The sequence below is a fragment of the Lathyrus oleraceus genome, chromosome 5, assembly GCF_024323335.1.
Source record: "Lathyrus oleraceus cultivar Zhongwan6 chromosome 5, CAAS_Psat_ZW6_1.0, whole genome shotgun sequence".
Classification (NCBI taxonomy): domain Eukaryota; kingdom Viridiplantae; phylum Streptophyta; class Magnoliopsida; order Fabales; family Fabaceae; genus Lathyrus; species Lathyrus oleraceus.
Window position 1 is genome coordinate 189,089,937 of NC_066583.1, and position 23,408 is coordinate 189,113,344.

Consider the following 23,408-nt stretch of genomic DNA (forward strand, 5'->3'; position numbering starts at 1 on the left):
TTCAATATGCTACTGAGATGCATCTACAGACAAATTACCAATATACATCTTCAAATCTAAAAAAAACACTTTTATGATATGACTCAGAATTGATCTATAGTGTGTGTTTATGATGCATCCGAAAATCTATCTCCATAATTTAAAAAATACCTTAATGCAATCAATGCAATTTCAAACCGTGCTGAGATCCGAGAGATTTTTAAAAAGTTTATGATCCTAGCTCAAATTGCAATGGCAAACGTTTAAAAAAAATCCCTATAACCACATGAAAAATTCTTCAATAGAGCTCGTAAACTGAAGATAGTATTCAAGTGTTGATCAATCCAATCCTCCTTCCTAGAGCATAATAAAGGCAAAAATTATTCTTTAAATTTCTATTTAAACAGTAAAAAAGATTGAGTCCTATAGAAGTAGCAGTAAGAATTAATGTATCAAAATTGTTACTATTCACACTCAATTTTTTTGTAGTGTTCATATAAGCTTGTGGAACAAGAATTTCCACAAGATGTCATCAGAGCATTTTCTGAGATGCTTCAGATAGCTGTTTTTTTGTTTAAGGAAATGCTATCAGAAAAATGAAAAAGATAGAACAATCAAGGAGGGACATAAACCAAAACTCAAGCACAAACAGGTACCTAGATTAGACAGCAAAATTGTAATGAACATAGTGTGTGTACATGTATTACATAGTATAACAACAATAGTTTTTCTTCAGGATTTTGTAAAAAAACAGGTAACAAAGTCGGCCAACTTCGGAGTTCAAAAGAGTTCTGACAATAACAACACTCCAAGACTTTTATCACTGTACTGTTGAGTGATCGGCTATATGAATCAACCGACAACATTATGTTCTATTATTGTAAATTGTGTTTAAAAAAACCATTTACATTCAAATAATCCTCGATGATTTGACCTATAACTTTCATCGGGAAACTATCCATGCGCCATTAAAAGAGAAAAATTACAGTATATACTTCTCATAATCAGAGTTGTCTCCCTTACTCCGAGTAAGACAATCGGAGATGCCTAAATTTTTGGCAGAATTTCAGCATCTTTTCAAGTGAACTAACATCTTTATACGTCTTCACTGTTGTTTTCTTTCAAAAGAGGGGTATGGTTGCCTCTTGATTCCAAGCTTATCGCGTCAATATCTTTGGATTTCCCCCACAACACAGAATAAAACCCAATAACAATCACAGTAGCACCAATCAAACTGCATTGAAAAACAACATTAAAATATGCATTTAGATCAATAAACTCAATGGTGACACAAGGCACACAACCCACCTTCCGAGATAGAATGCATCACCAAGGAAGACAACGCCTATAACCACCGATATGACAATTCCTATAGGCTTAAACATGGAAACAAAAACAGGTCCTGTCTGGTGCAAACACCAAGTAGTCACACCAACTTGAAATGCAGAGCCAAACACTCCCTGGAAATATTTACCAGTGAAGTTTCAGATACATAGTTACTAGCTTTAACTTAACTTGTACGTCAATTAAGTGCGCATTTTGATTACCGAGTATAAAACTGATAGCAACCGTAGCTTGGGTTTCAAGCTCCAAGCATTGATGTCTCTTTCCACAACCAAACAGGTCACGGCAGATAGAATGGCCACAAAGAAACAATAAAAGAATACAACAATCAACCCTGCTGGATATTTCTTAAGAATAGAAGCCTGAAATAACGCCAATTAGGCAATTATAACTAACTTATCACAAAACAATGGTGCCATTAATGCAAATAGAAATTGAAGATCACAAAATCTCTACTATTGCTCGTTAATTTCACCTGCACTATCAGAAATGCTGAAGCCACCACACAATCAGCTGCAAGAAATGATCCTCCGATTATCCAACTAGTGTCCTGCGAGAAATCTAGCTGCTGATATAAGTTTGCGGGTGACGGTCCCTTCAGAAGTGCAGCACCCTTGTACAAAGTCGCAATAAAAGCACCGGCAATTGATACTATGGTTCCCAATGATTTTGCTAGGCTGCTATAGCTTCTCCAATCCAATTGCTCCATTCTGAAACCACAAAATGAGACGAGTTTAGACAGATGTATGAGTTGAAATGCAACAAAGGATAATGAACATGAAACTAACCACAAGGCATAAAACAAAAATGACTAATGCTAACAAAAATCATAAACCATAATTTTACTTTTCCACATTCCAGATGTTAACCTTATGCTACATGACAATATTAAAAAAAATTAAAAAATCATGATTTCTACTCAAAATTGATTTTTGTATTTCATTTATCATGGAAGAGCATAAACCTAAAAAGAACGGCAAGTATGAAGGTAAAACCAGGAACAAGATTGAGCATGGCAGTAGCAAGTGTTGATGAGCTGTAGTAAATCCCAGCATATCCAAAAACCTGCGCCAAAAACCTGAAAATAATTTTTTTTTAAAAAACATAACTCCTCTGGTAATAGCATACACAGATGGTGGAAAAAGAGGGATGAACTCACCCAAGTAGTCCAAGTATGAAGAATCCAGAAAGGGTGGAAAACGTGATTGGAGGACGTTGAAATCTGTGGATGTAGAAGGAAGATGGAAGAAGGACGATGGCAGCGATGGAATTGGAGTAGAAAATGAAAATGAAACTGGTCATTCCTTGAGCCATGACTTGTTTGCTCAAGATGATTAACGCAACTTGAACACACTCTGCAATTACCATCCCTACAAAAGGAACTGTAACGTTCCCCATTTTCTGACTCTGTTGTTGCTGTTCTGAACTCTCTCAGTTTTTTGTTTGTTTGAAATTCAATTCAGATTTGTTCTGTTGATTGTGGGAAGAAAACAAAACAAAACAAAACAAAGTAGAATAACTTAAACAAAAAGTTAGACCAGCTTTTTTGTTTGACGTATCTTGTCTTACTTTTTGACTAGATACACAATATTATGGTGAACTCTAGTACAAGGGTTCAATTATATTAAATAAATAATTTTGATCTGTTAGAATAAAAATAAATAAAAATATGTAAGGTGGTTATTAGTGTTTTTTTAAATAAAAAAATCTCTGATACCCGCTATATTTGTATGGTTCATGTATGCAATTGATGTGGTCAAATAACAATGTGCCACGTGTGAGTACACTAGTATTTAATACTACTAATAAAGTAAATTATTTTTTTCTAGTAAATACAAATTTTACATATTTATATTTGAATCCAAATTTCCTCCATTTACCCGGTTAAAATTTGTCCAATCTCAAGATGACACCATCTTGATTCAGTTTACTTTAATTATTGCCGTAATTTTTAGGGATCGGAACAAACTTCACTTTAAAATAACTCTTTAATAAAATCTAATTAAAATTAATTGTCATACTATGGTTAACTCTCATTAAATCCAAGATGTATTGTGGTATTTGCATGTTTCTATATACAAATCAAACGTTCTGTTTCAATATCATGACTTTCTTTGCCATTTTATCTAATCCACAACTCAAAGTAAGTAGAACATTATGTAATCAAAACACACCAGCAAGAGAGTCTTAAAGAATAAAGATGAGAATAACAATGGTTTTTTCGAAAAAATAAAAAATAAAAGTGACAATGACTTTTTTGTTTTCGCGCAATAAAATAAGGGACTTTGGTGTGATGAAGATGTTTTTCAGCAGTCATAATTTGGTTTTGATTAAGACAAAAGACTGTTAGAAGAAAGATAAAAAAAATATTTGAATCAAATAATCAAGTTTGCATAAGTTTTGAGTTTCAATGATATTGGATCATAGACCAAGATCAAATGTGCAATTCATTTGTTATAAGGTTTATGTACTAATTAATCATAAATTTTTAAGTATTTGTTTCAAAATTGCATATTAACGTAGAAATTACTTAATATATTAATTAAATGAAAATCTTAATATTTCTAGTAATAATTTTTAAATAGCGTATTTTTAATAAGTAATAATTTGTTTGAGCGGTTGACTTGGCATGTTAAAGTAATCAAATGTTGTTGTCTTGCTCAATCGATTAACTATGTCTCTGCTTGAAACAAAAAATTGCATTCTTCATAAAAATAATCGATTAAACTATTTGGCTAATCAATTAACCATTCCAATTTTGAACTAGATTAATGGATTAACAATTTCAACTTAATGGATTAACCCTTTGTTTTTTCACATATTTTTAAACGTTGAAACAAGGTTGAAACAAGGATAATCGATTACCCTATGCATGTCTATCGATTAACCTCTATAGCTTTTGAAAAAATATGATTCAACATGATACCCTTTTAATTGATTAACAATTGTCTGTATCATTTTATCAAAACATTGCTTCCAGCATAATTTTCATTTAATGTGAAAAAGTTTAGAGAAACACTTGAGCACTTAAATGTCTATATCATCTTGATTTGTTCATTGAAGAAGAATATTGAATTTTCATATATTAGAAAAGCAGTGAAAATTCAAAGTTGTTGCAAAGTCTGTCTACAATGTTTTTCATACAAACCATTGTATATTTCATCAAGTGTGCGGTGATTCTTAATCTGTAAAGAAAGTGTTGTACTTATTACAGGTCATTGTAAATAGAAAAGTATGTTTTTCTATTTGTTGGAAAGATTCTTTAAATCAGGGTGATTCAAAGTCCACCATAGTTGCTAGTGTTTGGAAATCAAGAAAGTGATGTGCTTCTTTCTTATTGTTAGAAGATTTTAAGAGAAGTTTTAGTGGTAGGCTTGTACAAAGATTTGACAATAGTGAAATCTCGCATGGAGTGTGAGAAAACTAGATGTACCATTGGTTGGAAAGTGGAACTAGTATAATTCCTTGTGTTCATTTACTTTTTGAACTTTACTTTTCTATTTCTTAATCATTCATTTGTTCATAATTCTGAAAAATTACAAGAAATCAGAAAAGTGGTTAAAATAGGCTTAACGGTGAAGAAAGGCTTGAACATCTATTTTTGTGTGATGGTATAAGTCAAGTGGATTTTAAATTTTTTTGTGATGTGTTGGCATTTGATGCAACATATGGAACGAACGAATATTATTGCCTCTTAGTGGTGTTTTCAGGATTTTATAACCATAATCACAATACTATATTTGGCGGTGCTATTGTTATAAATGAAAAAGAAGAAACATATGTGTGGGTCGTTGAACAAATTTTGGAGGAAATGTCAAGTAAGTCGCATATATCTGTCATTAGTCATGGAGATCATGCAATTAACAAAGTTATAAAAAAGGTCTTTCTGAATTCTTATCAAAGATTGTGTGCTTGACATTCAATTCTCAATGCAACATCTAAAATTGGAGTTCCATAATTTGATGGTCAATTTAGGAAATGCATGTTGGGTGACTAAGACTTGGGTGAGTTTTGGCACAAGTGCATGGAAATGGTTGACAGATTTGGTTTGCATGATAACAAATAGGTTACAAATTTGTATGCAAAGAAAAAGGTATGGTCCATAACTCATATACGTGACGGGTTTTTTGTTAGGTTCAAAACTACCTCTTGATGTGAGGGGTTGCATTTAGAAATGGAAAAGTTTCTTCACTCGCAATATATTTTGATTGAATTTTTACTACATTTTCGTTGATACCTTAATTACATGTGTTATAAGGAGTTTGAAGTTGACTTTGTTTCTAATTATTGTAAGTATACCGTGCGCCTAAGAGGGGTTAAATTAGGATTTAAGAAATTTTTCTTGACTTAGAGACAATTTCTAATTTTAGAAACTTTTAGTTGACAATGGAATATTGATAAATCAAGAAATAAAGTGTTTGTGATTTTATTGGATATTCTGTAAATGGTTTGACAAAATAGAAAAATAAAATGCATAAAGAATAAAGAACACAACAATATATCATGACTCCCCTTTTCAATCAAGGGTACTCCAGTCCCCCCACATCTGAGAGATTTTCACCATGGTTAGATTTTTGTACAAGCCTACAACTAAGATGTCTCTTACAATCTTCCAACAACAACAAAGAAGCATGTCACTTCCTTGATTTCCAAACACCCGCAACTATGGTTGACTTTAAATCACCCCGATTCAAAAGAATTTTTCCAACAAATAGAAAGACAACACTTCCTATTTGCAAACATCTGTAAAAAGAACAACCATTTTCTTTACAGACAAATATCACCACACACTTGGTGAAATAAATTCTATTTGACAAATAAAATTGATTACAGATAATTTGTATGAATTTTAATATTCTGAAAATATATTCTTATTTTTCTTGTAAAAATTTAATCAATAAATATACCTTAAGTGTTCAATACGTTAGAGAAATTTTTGTCTGATATATGACATTTATGCAGTAAAAATATTTCTGCAAAAATGATATGAACACAATAATTTTCAAGAAAGAGGTAACTTGAAAAATCTGATACAAATGTTGTTTTATAGTACCATGATAACTGTAGGAAGTGATGCAATGTTATGAATCATTTCCATGAAAATAGCAATTGAAGATGTATCATGTTGTTTATGATTTTTCAAAAATAATGAGATTTCAATCAATTGAGGTGTTCCATACAATTGATCGTAATAAGTGTAACGTTCAGAAAATCTGAAAATTTATAAAGGTGCAATTGATTGTAGTCTGTGTCCAATCGATTAAGGGGGAATATCTTCTAGGAAAAGAGATATTCATAGAATCGATTATGGTGGAGAGTCCAATCGATTGACACAAGCATTTTGAGTGCATTTTCAAAAGTCAGTGAGTTCGATACAATCTAGTGTGGTAATGATACAATCGACTGTTTAGATGAAGAGAGACTTGAGCGCCTACTGTATATTCATAAATCAATTGTTATTGGTACCTTAAAAGATGATAAATTTCTTGAAATCCATCACTTAGAAATCCTGATACTTGATTCTATTATTTTTCTTCTCTGATCTCTCTTCCATGATAATCTTTTGTCTTCATCAAAAGTAATGCTTCCAAAGATGATGAATATCTTCTCCAAAATCTCCCCCTTTCTTATGATGACAAAACCTTTTGATGGGAATTTTTTTCTTGACACTTGATTTTCCCCCCTATCTTGTATAACTCCACCTATCTTGGATATTTCCCCCTTTATTTTTCAATATATGCCTATGTCTTTGATATCCTTAAATATAACAAAAACAATCATCTCTCTTCTCCCCCTTTTTGACATATCAAAAATAAAAAGAGTAACATCCAAAGACACATTATATATAAGGGAAATGATACATTAGATATAAAAATACTTATCTTCTTCGTAATGATTTGATGATAATGATGATATAAATGTTTATGTTCTTCAAATCATCTTTAATCACATGAAAGTTTAATCCCGCCATCTCATATGGTCTTGTATATTGAAAAAACAATCTTAATTTGACAATATTAACATATGTTCTTCAAGTACCTACAAAATAGAATTAAAAGTTCTTTCTAGTTACCCAATATTATTTGGATCCTCTTGGATTAGTTCTCTTCTGTACCCATACATACTCACCATAAGGAACACCATAGTTTCTTATGTAGCGAGTACTAAGAGTATAGTCTTTTGTATTACAATAAAAGCATGTAGGTCTAAAAGCATGATTCCTTTTATATAAATGAGAATGTTTTCTATCATAATACCTTTTAGGATGAATTACATCATGCACTTTATTTGGTTTCGCATTGTTGAATTGTGTACTAGCTTTGACAAATACGGTTTTACTTGGGCATGGTTTATCAAAATTAGAAAAGCTAAGTCCACATTTATTACTTGAATATCTTTGACTACTTAACACATTTTCTAAACCAAATTGACATTTTTCATATTTCATGATCACTTGGGTTAACTCAACAATTTTAGATTCATGATCTTGACATTTAATACATGTAGAATTTTTTACTTCTTCTAATTCCACTTTTGTGTCATTAGCCATGCTTTCTAGTTTTAAAGTAATTTTATTTTGATTTGAACATTCTCTAGAAATTTTAAAAATTGTTCATGCAATTCATGAAAAGCATTTTTTAATTCATCATATGAAGGACTTTCATTAATTTGAGAATCACTAACCTCACGCTCTTGATCACTTGAGTTATGTGATTCCATTAATGCATTGCGTGCATGATCTTCATCTAAAGATGAACTTATTTCATTGTTAAGTCATGCTACATATGCTTTCTTTGGCCTTTTGTCCTTCTTTATTTTGAATTTATTCTTCTTTTCAAGTGTAGAGAATTCACTCTTGACATATCCTCTTTTTCTACATTCAAATCAAGTAACCTTCATTATTGGCGCTTCTTTATGAATGATCTCCCTTTTCCTTTATTTTCTTAAGAGCTTTTCAAACCTTTTAATAAGATCATCATCTTCATCATTAGTGGACTCATCCTCTTGATTGCTATCATCACTTTTGACTCTAGTATTTAAGGAAAGACTTTTTGAATTCTTTCTTTCATCTTCACGCCTTTCTAGTTTTTCAAGTTCTATCTCGTGTTCTTGAAGTTTACCGAACAAGGTTGCAGAAGACATTTTTGAAACACTTTTCTTTTCCGAAATAGCTGTTACCTTTGGTTTCCAAGATTTTTTCAAAGATATAAGAACTTTTATATTTAATTCATCATTTGTAATTTTTTACGAGAGCCACCAAATTATTTGTTAAATGACTAAATCTCTTTTTCAAATCAAGAATAGATTCACAGGACTGCATTCTAAACATTTCATATTCTTGTGATAAAGTGTTTAGTTTAGATATTTGTACCTTCATTGTGCCTTCATGCGTGACTTCTAAAGTATCCCAAATCTCCTTTGTTATTTTACAATGAGATATATGAAAGAGTTCATCCATACCTAGGGCAGATTGAAGCATGCTATTTCCCTTCTTGTCAAATAAGAATTTCTTCTGGTCATTATCATCCAAGAGCCTTTCACTTTTACATGTTCTACATCATTGATGGTTGTCTTAGGAATGTATGAACCATTTTCAACTACATCCCACATACCTTCTCCTTGTGCTTTGAAATACAGTTGCAGACAAATTTTCCAAAAATAATAGTTTTCACCAAGAAATCATGGAGAATTGTTGCTACTGCACCACCTCTAAAAGGTGAATTATAGGAGGAGATTCATCAATACTTTGTTGAAATTCCTCACCAAAGAAAGAGGAAGAAAATGTTTGGAGAGATCCACGAGGGAATATTAGGGAAACACCTAGAGGGACACATGTTTGCCAAGAGGACCCTCAGGGTCTCCTATTTTTTTCGACCATAAGGGAAGATGTTAGCTATACGTCTAGAAGTATGTCAATTTCTAAAAGCACAGCGACATCTACCTCGCTCCTTCAGCAGAGAAGAACATCTTGTCTTTCCCATGGTCTTTCACGTGGTGGATAATGAACATTTTATGCCCCTTACTATTAGCATCCAGGAATCTCAAATATTTAATTTTGGTGTAAATTATTTCACAAAATGGGTTGAAGCATAACCATTAGAAAAAAAATCACTTATAAACATATATCGCGGTTCTTCAAAAGGATCATACTCACAATATAGGGGATTCCACATGTGGTAGTGAACGATAATGGAATACAGCTCAGAGAAAAGAAATTTAAAGAGCTTGTGTAAAACCTACAAATAACTTTCCACTTCACGTCAGTAAAGAACCCTCAAGAGAGGCCTTAGTAAAGCAGAAGATGTAATGAAAGTATAATAAGAAGGTAGTGTTTATAGCTTTCATCACCATAAATCTCATATTAAGAAAAGCAGATGTAGGCCGCAGAGACACCTCGGAAGGAAAGCTAGCGCCAAATTAGGAAATACCATACCGAGTTATTTTTGACACAGGAACAAGTGCCACAATTTCCCACTAATTTCACTTGTTAATTGGTGATTATATGTTGAATTATGCCATGTTCTATTGCCATCGCGCCACAATTTAAACATAATTTTTCTTCATTTGTGTAAGATTGCATTGCTCCATTATTCTCTTGATCTTGAGAAATTTTGACAAGAATATTTATCAATTCTTCATGCTCTTGTGTGCTATTTTTTCTCCGCCTCTCGTTAGTATAACGTCTAGCATGTACAAACATCACAGAGTAGTTTCGTTATAGAAATTTGAGATGAAGTGAGACTTTTCACAATAATCTTGGGTTGTGTTGTGATTTGCTAAAATCATGCAATGCTAATAAAAAGTCAAGTTAAAGATCATTAAAAATACTAAAAAATACTAGTATGACTGAGTATCACAAGGATTGAAAATTTCCCATGTTATTTGAAAATATAGATGTTGAAGAATTTTCATATCACATAGTATTTTAAAGGAAGAGGAAGACCAAGACTATATATATATATATATATATATATATATATATATATATATATATATATATATATATATATATATATATATATATATATATATATATATATATATATATATATACTCTAGTATTTCGTTACAAGATGCCTCTGATAGAAGCACTTTGGACTTAGGATTTGGATCCTCTCCTAAATGTTCTCTACTGCCCTGCTTGCTGCTCAAATCACAACTCTTTACTTGCAGTTTTCTCTCTCATAAAATTATTTCTTTTTTTAAAAAAAGCTTTTGTAAACTTTCAGTCGTTGGATTAACAACATGAAAGACCGCAACACAGATTGGCAGGAGGTGATATGTTTCATTGAACTTATATTGACATTTTTATTTATTTCCTTTTAAAATCGTGTGTTAGAGTGATGTGACATTTTAAGACCCCAATTTTGACCCTAAGATCCCTCATACAATTTCATCATAAGCATTAGCATTGGGATCATACCTTGGCATCCTCCTTACCCCTCTTTCATTGGGTTTGTTTTGGGAGAGATCACCAAGCACTTTGTGATTGTATCATACTTGTATTTTATCATTTTACTAACCAAAATACCAAAAATATGTCTTTGCATTTGCCTAACTCTTTTGTAGGTAGGGCATGATCTCCATTGATCTATCAAGTTAATATCTAGGGTTTGAGACCTTCATGACAAAGAGCACAACCATGAATTGATACAAGAATGGTTATAAGCATCATATATGAGTCCCAATGATTACTACATCTTATATTGATCAAGTTTTCTTCAAGAGTTTGAGGGTGATTTGCCTTGGAAACCCTAGTTTGACTGGGTATCTTGAGTAACTTCTCCAACAAGCTATCTCACCAATTGATCAAATTTCTCAAGGGAAACTTCAAAATTCATCATCTTATGCATATATGATCTACCATGAGCCTAGAAAGTCAAGATAATTGAAGGTTAGCAAGTTGGTTGATGGTGGTTGGCCAGATGAATTCATCTGATCAAAACTGAGTCTCCCTAGACCCTATGTCCTACAATTTTCACCATATGAAAATGATTACAATATAAAACTTACTATAAATAACATTACAAGCAAATTTCATGTTTAGACCTAGAGCTAGTTTTGCTTGAAAAATCATTTTCTATGTGGAAACATTATAGGTCATTTTGTCTAAACCCTAATTTGAAAGTCAACTTCCCAAGGCTATAACTTGCTCAATTTTTATGAGATGAAAGATTTCCAAGTTGCACAATAAAATTCAAGATGTCTACTTAAACTTTTATGTTTGGAGTGGGAGCTAATTTAACTTTTATGAGCATGTGATATGAGGCTACATTATAGGTCACTTTTGACCTATGCCATTGAACAAGTGATTTTTCCAAACTTCAAAAATGCATAACTCTATCATTTCAAATCCAAATGACATGAAATTGGTGACCTTCTTGAAGGTATTTGAAAGGGTTACAACTTTGATGAAGACACCTTTCTTATTTGAAAGTCACATAAAAAGTTAAGCAAGGTGGATTATTGAGATATATGGCTTGACACTTAGAAAAAATTTCAACATGTTGAAATTTCAAAACTTCCACCTTAAAATTCATCATGATACAAGCTTCAAATGGAAAAGTGTTGAACATGAAAGTTGTTCCTGTTGATCTAACCTTTCCAAAAAGTCCAAGTTCATCCATTTTGGACAAGAATTGATAGGGATGCGCATGGCTTGAACATTGCATCATCATTTGGCAAAAATCAAACTTCAAGTTTCCATATACAATTGCCTTGCAATCCAAGTTGATTTCAGACTCTCTTACACTCATTTGTGTACCTAAAGTAATAATATCATGGGCCTGTACACGCCCATGCACCCATGCATCATCAATTGCCAATTTTGGAAAGTGATTTGGAAGGTGCAAATATCATGAGCTACAGTTATAAATAGAGACCTCTAGCATCAGAATTGAACACACATTCGCGCCAGCTTTGATCTTAAACCCCTAACCCTTCCATTTGAGAGGATAATCCTGAGAATTTCATCTTAAAATTGAGTTTGAATCTCACTGTTTTGAGATTCAAAACTCCAGGGATCCAAGACCTTTTGTGATTTTCATTCTACTTCTCTCTGAGTGAGATCAAGCACGAGCCAAGGCAAGAACAGTTGAATCCAGACCTACATTGAAGGTATTTTCCAGAAAAATTCATCTCTTTGATTCTCTCTCAATCTTGCTCAATTCTCTTGATTCTTTGGTTGTCTGAAGTCCTACCAATATAGGCAAGAAGATTGAGTTGCTTAGAGGTCAAATCGAAGCAACTCAGTTGACATACCTCAAAATTCAACTCCTCATACCTTTCCATATGCGAGGAGTTAGTTAAAATTGAGGTGATATTCGTGATCTACGCCATTTTTCCTTTCAGATCATGTCCTCCTTTTTCATTTATGATGAGGCGATGAATGGACCAGTCCGACCAAGGTCGCCTGAGAAGACGACCGGCGCTTTGCTCCGACAATGATGTGGCATGGTCCTGAGCCATCAGATTGATTCAAAATGTTTTAATCAGAGACGTTTCTTGTAATGACCAAGTGTGTGGCACGCTGACTAGCGTGTACCATGGATCGCGTGTTTCTCACCACTTGATCTGCCACCTCAATTAATGAGGCAGATCAAGTGGTCCACGTTTTTTTGATTTTCTGATTTTAATTTTCATTCCTTTGATTTTCATTAATTCATATTAATTTTAATATTGATCCAAAAAATATGAGAGTTTCACCAAAAAATTTCAAATATTTTCCTCTTTCATATTCTGAATTAAAATTATTTTTTGGATCATTATTAATATTTTTCATGATTTAATTGATTTTTCATTTGTTTTTAATTGTTTAAAAATACTTTTAAGTCTTTTAAAATTCTGAAAATTTTTCTCCAAGGTCTTTTGACCTTGTTTGACCTATGATAAATCTCATGGCCATTTATTTGGTGTTTTGATGAGGTTTTAGGAATTTGACAAACCATATTTAATTCAAATGTATTATTTTAGTTTTTTTAATTGGAATAAATACCAAATAATTTTGTTAACCAATTGTGATGACTTGTTTGTGTTTGACTCTTGTTGTTGGGCCTTGGTCAAGATTGATTTGACTTTGTCAATTTAATATCATTGGATTTAGGGGATTGATGGAATGTACATTCCATCTCCCAAAATGAATGAATGATATTAAGGTTGTAAAAGTCCTCATTTGATCAATTTGAGTTTTTATCTATTCCCCTTCCACTTCATCTTATTCCCCTTCTTTATGCATTCATCCCATTTGGCCTATGATATCTCAAAGTCCTAAAGCTAGTTGATTGAAAAATTAACATAAGTATGGATGAGATTAGGCCACACATTTTGCATATTTCTTTTTGTGTGTTGTATGTTTTATGAGCATAGTTCATAATACTATGTCTCTAACATGCATTAACACCAAAATTCTATTGTCCGACCTCAAATAGTTGTGACTTCTACATAAGTTCAATTACGATTGCTTAACATAGCGCTAAATTTGTGACATAAAAGACATAGCATTCTAGTTAGTGAGAATGTAAGTCTCCCCTCTTTCATGGTATTGTGTGGAAACTTGGCCTTTTTTCCTTCCTTTGGAAGATGTCTTGGGTCAAGGATCCATGCTTGTGATAAGTGGGTTGAGTGTTCTCCAAAGAATGTCTAAGAATGAAAAGCAAAAACAAAACAATACTAACTTCTAACCTATTAACTACTAACTTTTAATTTCAAGCCCTTTACTTTAATGTCATTTAATTCTAGATTTTATACATTTGCCATTGTTCATATCATTCTAATTATTTATGTTAATGCAATTTTCACTTTGTCCACTTGGACCATATTGTGTGATATACTTTGTTTGTGTATACTTTGCTTGTTTGTGTGGTCTTTGACCATTAATGTACATAATAACAACAAAAACCCTAAAAATAGAATTAATGCATTCTTTTCTCATTCACCTCATTCTATTTGTTTGTAAACATCACTCTGTACCAAATACATATGCACACAAAAAGGGCTCCCTAGGAGTACTTAAGACACTTTGGGTGCTAACACCTTCCCTCTGTGTAACCAACCCCCTTACCTGTAATCTCTGATATTTTATTAGTTTTGATTTGAAAACTTCTTACTTTTTTGGATTTTGTTCGTACTTTTTCCCTTTTTCCCTTGAAAACAATAAAAACGCGGCGGCGACTCTTGTTATTTGATCTCTAGCTTATCCATAGCTCGATGATCATGAATTTATCACTACAGACATGTAGTTAGATATTTTCTTTTAGAGAATGTGAGTGTACTAAGGATCATGGGGGTGATTGAAAGTAATTTATGTGTTGTAATAATTTTTTCATAGTGTTATTCTCTAGTTGTCTTTTGAAAATAATTGTGGTTATTTCTCCTCTTTTAGAGTTTCCACGTATGTCTTATGTGTTGGAATTTTGTTACTTATTTTTTATAGGCTAGTTTTTTTCCAACAACTAACATTAGAGTTTTTGGTTCGATATAGGATTACGATTTCTTAATATGCTTTATGATTGTATCTTTGTCATATCTTTCACATCAAAAACGAAAAGTGATGTTGTGAAAATGTTGTTAAGTTGTAGTCAGAAGTTCGACAGTAAATTTGGGCTAGAGAAAATTGATGTAAGCGTCATTTTTTACTTATGATAAATTTAATTCAAGGGTGTGTCAAACAGGTTCTCTCTCATGTAAAGTTATTTCATTTAAATCTAAGCCCTTCACTTTTTGTGCAATGTATTAATTAAATTATGAAATAAAAAAACGAATGATTGAGATTGGTACTGGACATGCTCTAGTGAAAACTTCACGGGAGAGGAACCAGACCCAAGGGTGTGTTAATACAATAACAATTACACAAGGTGTTGGTTAGCACACAAATGTTGATTAACATTGATGCAATGTATGCTCTGAGATTATATTGGTGGTTGAAGAACTTCATGTCAATAAGGAAGTTGCACCATATATATAAGTTTTTAGATGTGAAAATTCTTAGAGTTATTAACTTCAAATGAAATATACTTTTTAAGATGGAATATGCTAGTATATATTTTTTGGTGAAGACAATGTAAATTTTTTTAGAGTTGTTTATCTTCAAATAAAATATACTCTTCGTGATGAACTGTGCTAGTTCTTTTGAACTATAATTATTGGTGAAGATAATGTAAATTTTTTTGGAGTGATTTATCTTTAAATTAATTATATTCTTTATGATAAAATATAGTAGTTCTTTTAAACTATATAATAATAATGTAAAACTCTTGAAGTAGTTTTACTTCAATTGAAATATGCTTTTTATAACGGAGGATGATAGTTCTTTTTGAACTATGATTATTGTTGAAGAGAATGTGAAATTTTTTAAAGTGGTGTTATATTAAGAAAACATATTTTTATTAGAGATAGCAGATGGGCATGTCTGTCCCGTTTAAGCCCGCCTCATAAAAGTCTACCAAAAAATAGGGAAGAGCGGTCATAATTAAGTGTGTAGATCTATAACTTTGGTATGCCTGCAAAAAATGAGGACGGGATGAGGCGGACCCACGAGAATTACACTTTTAAAGCTTAAATATGCAAATATTTATGTTAATATATGTGCCCGCAAAAGTCTGCAAAAAAACAAGGACGGGACTAACATCATAGAGGATGCGGGCTTAAAACCTTGGACCTCCCCATGAAAAAGTGCGGGCAAAACGGGCATGATCAACGGGTCGGATCCGTTTTTCCATCTCTACTTTTTATGGTGGAGTATATAGTTCTTTTTCTTTAAGTATGATTATTTGTATAGATAATGAAAATTGATGTATCATTTTCAATCAATGTGGAAGTTATTGGTGTTGATTGAAAATATAAATATTGAACTAGTATTGTAAAGGATGAAGACGACCAAAATTATAAATATGTACTCTCGTGATTCATTACAAGATGCATTCATCACAAACACTTTAACCTTATATTCGATTATTTTTCTTTTTTTCTTACACTTGTGTTTGAATGTTATAAGATATAATTATATATTTGTTTTGGAGTGTGTGGATGTATCTAGGACTATGAGGTGATTGAAAGTAGCTTAAGTATTATAATTTTTAATATTATTCTTTGTTTGTTATTTGACAATAATCATATTTTTTTCTCCTAATTTATAATTTTCACATTATATCTTAGGTGATGTGATTCTATTATTTATTTTTTATAAGTAGATTTCTTCCAACATAATTTACATTGATAGTCTAATCCTTTAAGTTACTCTAGTTAACTCTGTATTGTTTTCTTTCTCCAACTCTTTTATTTATACTTCTCTTTTTATTTTTTCAGCCAATCAAATAAGTTTATTAATTTTTATTTGAGATTAATTGGTTTGCATTGTCAATATAAAAAGTTGTATGTCATCGATGCATCACAATCATTCATAGGTGATACTTTTTATGTGATTAAAAAAAAATCAAACACATATAAAAATGTAATGATTATGATTAACTGACAATTATGAGTGGAAATAAGACAAGTTAGGTCAGGCCTTAGAAGATCTGAATTTGACCTACCATAAATTTAAAAGACCTGAGTCTGACCTATAACTTATTATAAACTTTATTTTTGGATCTAGTCTGACATTTTAAAAGTCTCATATAATTTGAAAGTCTATTTAAAAATTTGTTTCACATGGCTTTCAAATAGTTTATTTTACTTATAAAACCTTATAAGTCTATCTACATGAGTATATATAGGTCGTCCTATTTAATCTATTTTTAATATATAGATCGATCAATGTAGCCTATATAATCTCTTGACTAAAAATATCTCTCCCTTTATATATATATATATATATATATATATATATATATATATATATATATATATATATATATATATATATATATATATATATATATATATATATATATATATATATATATATATATATATTAACCTACTAAAGTTTCATAGATTTTTTTTAACAGATTAAGTCCAATTTATTTAATTAAATAGGATTTTAAAAAAATTTAAACCTATCATTTTCATTAAGTACACCTGATTCGGTGTAACTTTAAATAGATCAGACTATAGACTTTCAGAAGATCGCTCTGACCTATTCTCATCCTTAGTAATCGTGTAAAAGAAATTTACATGTCAATTAATTTCTTTTTATTTATATATTTAAAAACATTAATTATGAATTATTAATATCTATTTTTTAAAATTTAATTAATATGCACCAATATATTAATGAATTTTTAGACGGACACCTTGCAGCATCAATGGATTTTGGCACTGAACTTTGTCTTTATTTGTATGACTTGCATTTAAACATTCCATGTAAAGCTACAATTTGGACGGCAACAAAAATACAAACTCATGCTTTGAAATATCAACCCAATTCAAATGTAACACATTATAACTAACAGCAAAATGTGAAGTACTCTTAACATGAATTTACTAATCAAATCATGCCACCACCAACAGAGTCACAGAAGAACCCTGTGAGATATATGCACACTGTTTCAGAAGCTGGTCGCCTTCTCCCTTCATCAAGCCGCTGGAACTCCATAGCACTTAATTTTAACCTTACTCCTAAATCATCTATTTCCTATGATTCCATCCCTTCCAAATATCCAAAATCTGTTGACTGCAATCTTGTCATCACTGATAAGAACCACTTCCATATTTTTATTTTTGTCACAGTAGCAATATTTTTTGCTATAATAGGACTGGCTTTGCTGTTACACTTTTTACCTCAGAAGCATAGGCATCAAGACTCTTCAATCAATCTCAAGTTGGCTATAAACCAAGCTCTAACATTTTATGACGCCCAAAAATGTACTACTTAGTGTCTTTGGTGTCTGTATCAGTGCTTCATAGTTCTTCATAGTTTTTCTTTGTTTCGCATACATTGTGTCAGTGTCGTGTCTGGTATATATGTCTAGTGATTTTTAATATTTTATTATGTTGTAGCTGGGAACTATCCGAAGAATAGTTCAGTGAAATATAGAGGAGACTCAGGTTTACAAGATGGAAATTCAGCAAAGACTAATCTTATTGGTGGATATTATGATTCAGGCAACAACATTAAGTTTACTTTCACCACAGCATATACTATGACCATGTTGAGTTGGACTACGATGGAATATCAAACGAAATTTGCTGATATCGATGAACTTGATCATGTTAGGGATATCATCAGATGGGGTACTGACTATTTGCTTAAGGTGTTCATTATTTCAACTGAATCCAACCTTACACTGTATTCTCAGGCAAGATATAAATTTTGAATCATGTATATGTCTTATTCAAAATCATATACTAATAGTTGTTTATATCGGTTTATTTGAGCTTATCTACTGACGTAAAGACCTGAAGAATCGTATACAAATAGTCTTTATATTTTCTTCGTTTTTATTAGGTTGGAAGTACCATTAGTACTAATAATGAACCAAATGACATAAATTGCTGGGAAAGACCTGAAGACATGAGTTATGGTAGACCAGTTTCAGTTTGTGATGGCTCGGCTACAGATTTAGCTGGTGAAGTTGTGGCAGCGTTATCTGCGGCGTCAATGGTATTCAAAGACGACAAAGATTACTCGGGGAAACTGGTTCGAGCAGCAGAAAGCCTATATGAGGTAGTTACAGAGGAAGATCCTGAAAAGCAGGGAACCTACACCAATGTTGATGCATGTGGAAAACAAGCAAGAATGCTTTATAACTCATCTAGTTACAAAGATGAGTTGGCTTGGGGAGCTACTTGGTTATTTCTTGCTACTAAGAACATTGATTATCTTGCAAATGCAACTGAGTTTTTTTTATCAGCAAAAAGGGATGAAACAAATTTAGACAAAGGGGTCTTTTATTGGAATAACAAGCTCAATGCTGTTGCGGTAACTTTAATCCGACACTCGAGATGAATTTTTAGACGAATTTGAGTAAAAGAGGATGTTAGTCAGTAGTATCATGTTTTTTAATGTTATATTTGCAGGTTTTGCTTGCTGGTATTCGTTATTTCCGGGATCCTGGCTTTCCATATGAAGATGTTTTGAAACTTTCATCAAACTCTACTCACTCTCTCATGTGTTCTTACCTTTTCAAAAAATATATGAGTAGAACACCTGGTAATTAGTTAATTAGTTCTTTGATAAAATGAAATATAATTATGATTTATAATAGTGTATGATTCTTGTCAAACATGTTTGTAGGTGGATTGATTCTTCCAAAACCTGATAATGGGCCATTACTCCAATATGCTACAACAGCATCTTTTCTCAGTAAATTATACAGTGATTACATTGATCATCTCAAAATATCCGGTGCAAGCTGCGAAACCGATGAATTCTCAGTTGCGACGCTTCGTGATTTTGCTAGCTCTCAGGCAAATTCCTAGCCTTCTGAGTTCTGACCATTTTGTATGGTAACACATGAATTGAAAATAGTCTAAAATTTGATTTCTTGTGTTCCAGGTTAACTACATTTTAGGACAAAATCCTATGAAAATGAGTTATTTAGTGGGCTATGGCGACAAGTTTCCGGTCCAGGTTCATCACAGAAGCGCGTCGATCCCTTGGGATAAACGGCTCTACAATTGCAATGATGGTAAGGCATGGCTAAACTCTAAGAATCCGAATCCACAAGTTCTTTTGGGAGCCATGGTGGGAGGACCAGACACAAACGATAACTTCATCGATCAAAGGAGCAACCAGAGATTTACTGAACCAACCCTAGCAAGCAATGCTGGCTTAGTTGCAGCATTGATTGCACTTCAAGATCCTTCAAATGATTCACATGACTTGAAAAACTCTTTGTGGGAATGGACTTGATTCATTATTTCAACTTTTTCCATTTTGATTTTAGGCTATGTTGAAAGTCTTACATTGATGCAAACTTGTAACTACAAAGCTTGATGATACAAAATTTTACTGTACAAGTAATTTACATGAAACCAAACTATTCATTATACACTAAGAAAAGTTCTAGATCAGCTTTTCTATCTAAACTTCAGTTTGATTTAAGCCTGTCCAATTTATACACTTTCTGCAACAACAAAAAATTCCATTAGGTACCTATATGACAGGAAATTCAATCCAATGAGCATAGTTTATGTCAGAAAGGATGAAATCAAGCTTACTAGAATACAATGGATATCCTCCAGAAATGGCACTAGCAAAGAAACCAAAATCTGCATTTTCTCCGTTAGGGTGTCACAGTCTTCATCTTTTTCACTGATGAGATCCATGAAAGTTTTAGTATCCGGTACTAGCTTTATAGCAACCTGAAGAACTAATTCTGTTAGTCGATGTTAGAACAGTAATCACGGTTCAAAAGAGTTAAGATACGAAAAAAACACAAACAATGACCGTGTTTGTTAAGGAAGTTCGGTCAAATGTGTCTACGTCTGCGACTCCAGTTCCTCATCAGGAACTATGAGCTATGCTCAATAGTTCAACATTGAAAAAAGAAAGGAAAGAAACGGAAGAAATGGTTATTATTACTCTGAAAGCCGCGGATGAAATCCATCCATGCCATGGCTTCAAAGTTGCATCATAAGACTCTTGAACTGCTTGTTCCATATTCTTTTTAGGCTCTTTTACTAGTAATGCTTGTAACAATGCTGATGTGAGATCCAAGGATCTGCAGAGTGGAACATCTATAAGTGAAAATTACACACATAAAAACTTTATCATATTGAAAATTTATGGGGTGATATATTTTCACCTAGTAAGCCAAACAAAGGATTTACTGCCACTGATCCTCTTCTTTGCAATGCCTTTGCTAGTTTCTGATTTCAATATCTCAACTAAATTTGAATTGATTAAAGGGTTTGATTCATACATAGCTTCCAACCTCTGCAATGACACAGAACTCAATGTATTTTAACTGAAAAAAGTAACTATCTCATGCCGTGTTTTGGTTACCTTAATATTCTGGTCAATGTCTTGTCTAATAACAACCATTGTTGGGCCTACCTTATCTGCAAGAGAAACAAACAATCAATCATTTGTTTGGTTTGACATCGTTATTATCATGTTTGAAAATAAGGTGAAGAAGTTAGTATAATAACCAAGAACTTGTAGAATCATGTAACATAGAGATAGGAAAGGCTTGGTTGGGATGCGTGCAGGTGCAGCTTCATGGTTTTCTCCAGGTTTGACTATAACAAGAACTGAAAGCTCTTCAATGGCAGAGTTTATCTCTGATCTCTTCTCAGTATCTCTACTCCTCTTCATTTCCCTTATGCTATGCTCTCTGATACAAATACACATAGCTCATAAAACTCAACAAAGGTTATTTATAAGTAAAACATCGTTGACTTTCATTCTATAGTTGATTGTTTCAAATATTTTGGACAGAAAAAGAGAGAGAAAGAGGATAGAAATGCATATGGAACCATGGCAATTATTAAATGTTGTTTACATATGGTAATTTATAGCTTGTTTGTATTTTAAATTAATTAATGGTTGCTTGTAGTAATATTATTTTGCTAATAATTTTTGTATGTAGGTCATTGGTATGATAGTGACAATATATTTGACCTTGTAGTTATCATCAATCTCCCTCCCTCATCACCTATCAGGCTGGGGATCCTCATTTGTTTATTAGTGAAATGAAATGAAACATTATATTATTATAGGATAAATCAAATCCATCTATGTATGTATGTCTCATGCCCCCAACTTGATTGGGCCAAACAATCTAACCTTCTATCTAGAACTAGCATTTACTAGTTGCCTTTGTTCTCCTAAAGTTCTTTCTCATAAGATTATTATTTGAATTAGATAGTATACTCATACGATAATTATTTGAATTAGATACCGGATAAAAGTACAGTATGTGATAACCTCTTGTTTTTGTAGGATTGTCAGAGATTATTGTAGTGTTAGAGAAAGCTCATGTAAAAAAGGTGAAAAGCTCTGTGTATTGGTGAAAATGGAATGTCTCCTCACAATCTTAGGATAATGGATGCAAACATACTCCATATGGAATAGCCCCACATTTCACGCCATAAAATTCACTGCCTAGAAGAAATGATCCACTTCATCAATTCCCATATGGAATGGCCCCACATTTCACGCCATAAAATTCATTGGTGCTCACTTTCTTTTCGATGAAGATTTCCTAGACAACGATAATGCCATGTGTAACAATACACCCCACAAGTTGTATGACCTAAAGGAGAACTATTTGTTGAGGCTCTTGTTGATGGAGCGTGTTAAGCAAGAAAACCACACCTAAAATATGAATGAACTGAAATTGGAGCTCGATGACTGCCAAGGAAATCCTACTAAAGGTCAAGAGATAATGAAGACATTAAAGAAGGAGAATGAGGTCTTGGCGGCAAAACTTGAGGAGTTCGAGTCAAAGGCTCAAGATCTCTCCATTTAAGAGGAAAAAATGAAAGAATCCCTTCAGGACGCCTTTTGATCATAGAAGAAAATGGGGGATGAGTTGTATGCGCTTGAGGATGAGCTAGTGGACACCTCTTACTCTTATTTAGAATGAGCAAAGGAGCATGTCGCCTTCCTCTATCCTTAGTGGAGTTTTATCCAAATGGGCCTTTTCAAGGTGGTCCTTGACAACCATTTACTGGAGGAAGAGGAAGTCCCCTCATCTTCCAAGCCAGTCGCCTCTCTTGACAAGGGCGCCCAGATCGAGCTTGAAGGTGACAAGGAGGTGGAGGAACCTTCTAAGGGAGATGATATGTCCCATGAGAATTTCTTAAGGGAAATGAGAGTTCCTGAGGCAGGCTAGTTAATTTTAGGGGGTTTTGTGTAATTATGAATATTGTCCCTGAGGGCTTATTTTGTATTTTCATTCCTTGGGGATTGATTAAATGATGGGTTTGTATGCCCTTTTTTATTTTTTATGTGAATCATCTTAGAAAAAAATTCGAACATGTTTTTCGTCTTATTGTGGTCTTGTATGACGAAGATTTCTGCATGAGGATGATAGTGTTGCCCCCTAGGGAATCAAGGATTCCTGCATGAGGATTCAACATATTTGACCTCCTCTATGGGGGAAAGGACTCTTCAATGAGGATCCAAGATGTGTGATCGCCTTAAAGGGCAGTAAGGATTCCTCCTTAAGGATCCAACATGTGTAATCGTCTCAAAG

At 32.6% G+C, this 23,408-nt stretch overlaps 3 protein-coding genes across 3 annotated transcripts; 1 reads left to right on the plus strand and 2 right to left on the minus strand.

Annotated features, from left to right (window-relative positions):
- Positions 1 to 827: 827 nt before the first annotated feature.
- LOC127082416 (WAT1-related protein At3g28050) lies at positions 828 to 2,881 on the minus strand. Its single transcript, XM_051022654.1, has 6 exons — positions 2,483 to 2,881; positions 2,288 to 2,401; positions 1,799 to 2,033; positions 1,527 to 1,685; positions 1,288 to 1,439; positions 828 to 1,213 (listed from the first exon to the last, which is right to left on the minus strand). Exons 1-6 carry the CDS (start codon positions 2,719 to 2,721, stop codon positions 1,075 to 1,077), a joined length of 1,038 nt encoding a protein of 345 aa, XP_050878611.1. The 5' UTR covers positions 2,722 to 2,881; the 3' UTR covers positions 828 to 1,074.
- Positions 2,882 to 17,756: 14,875 nt separating this feature from the next.
- On the plus strand, positions 17,757 to 20,116 carry LOC127082417 (endoglucanase 25). Its single transcript, XM_051022655.1, has 6 exons — positions 17,757 to 18,126; positions 18,262 to 18,560; positions 18,710 to 19,183; positions 19,282 to 19,414; positions 19,499 to 19,671; positions 19,760 to 20,116. The coding sequence occupies exons 1-6, from the start codon at positions 17,757 to 17,759 to the stop codon at positions 20,114 to 20,116; spliced, it is 1,806 nt and encodes a 601-aa protein (XP_050878612.1).
- A 4-nt stretch (positions 20,117 to 20,120) lies between these two features.
- LOC127082418 (glycolipid transfer protein 2) lies at positions 20,121 to 21,710 on the minus strand. Its single transcript, XM_051022656.1, has 6 exons — positions 21,358 to 21,710; positions 21,212 to 21,267; positions 21,012 to 21,142; positions 20,789 to 20,927; positions 20,425 to 20,568; positions 20,121 to 20,330 (listed from the first exon to the last, which is right to left on the minus strand). The coding sequence occupies exons 1-6, from the start codon at positions 21,557 to 21,559 to the stop codon at positions 20,295 to 20,297; spliced, it is 708 nt and encodes a 235-aa protein (XP_050878613.1). The 5' UTR covers positions 21,560 to 21,710; the 3' UTR covers positions 20,121 to 20,294.
- Positions 21,711 to 23,408: the final 1,698 nt, after the last annotated feature.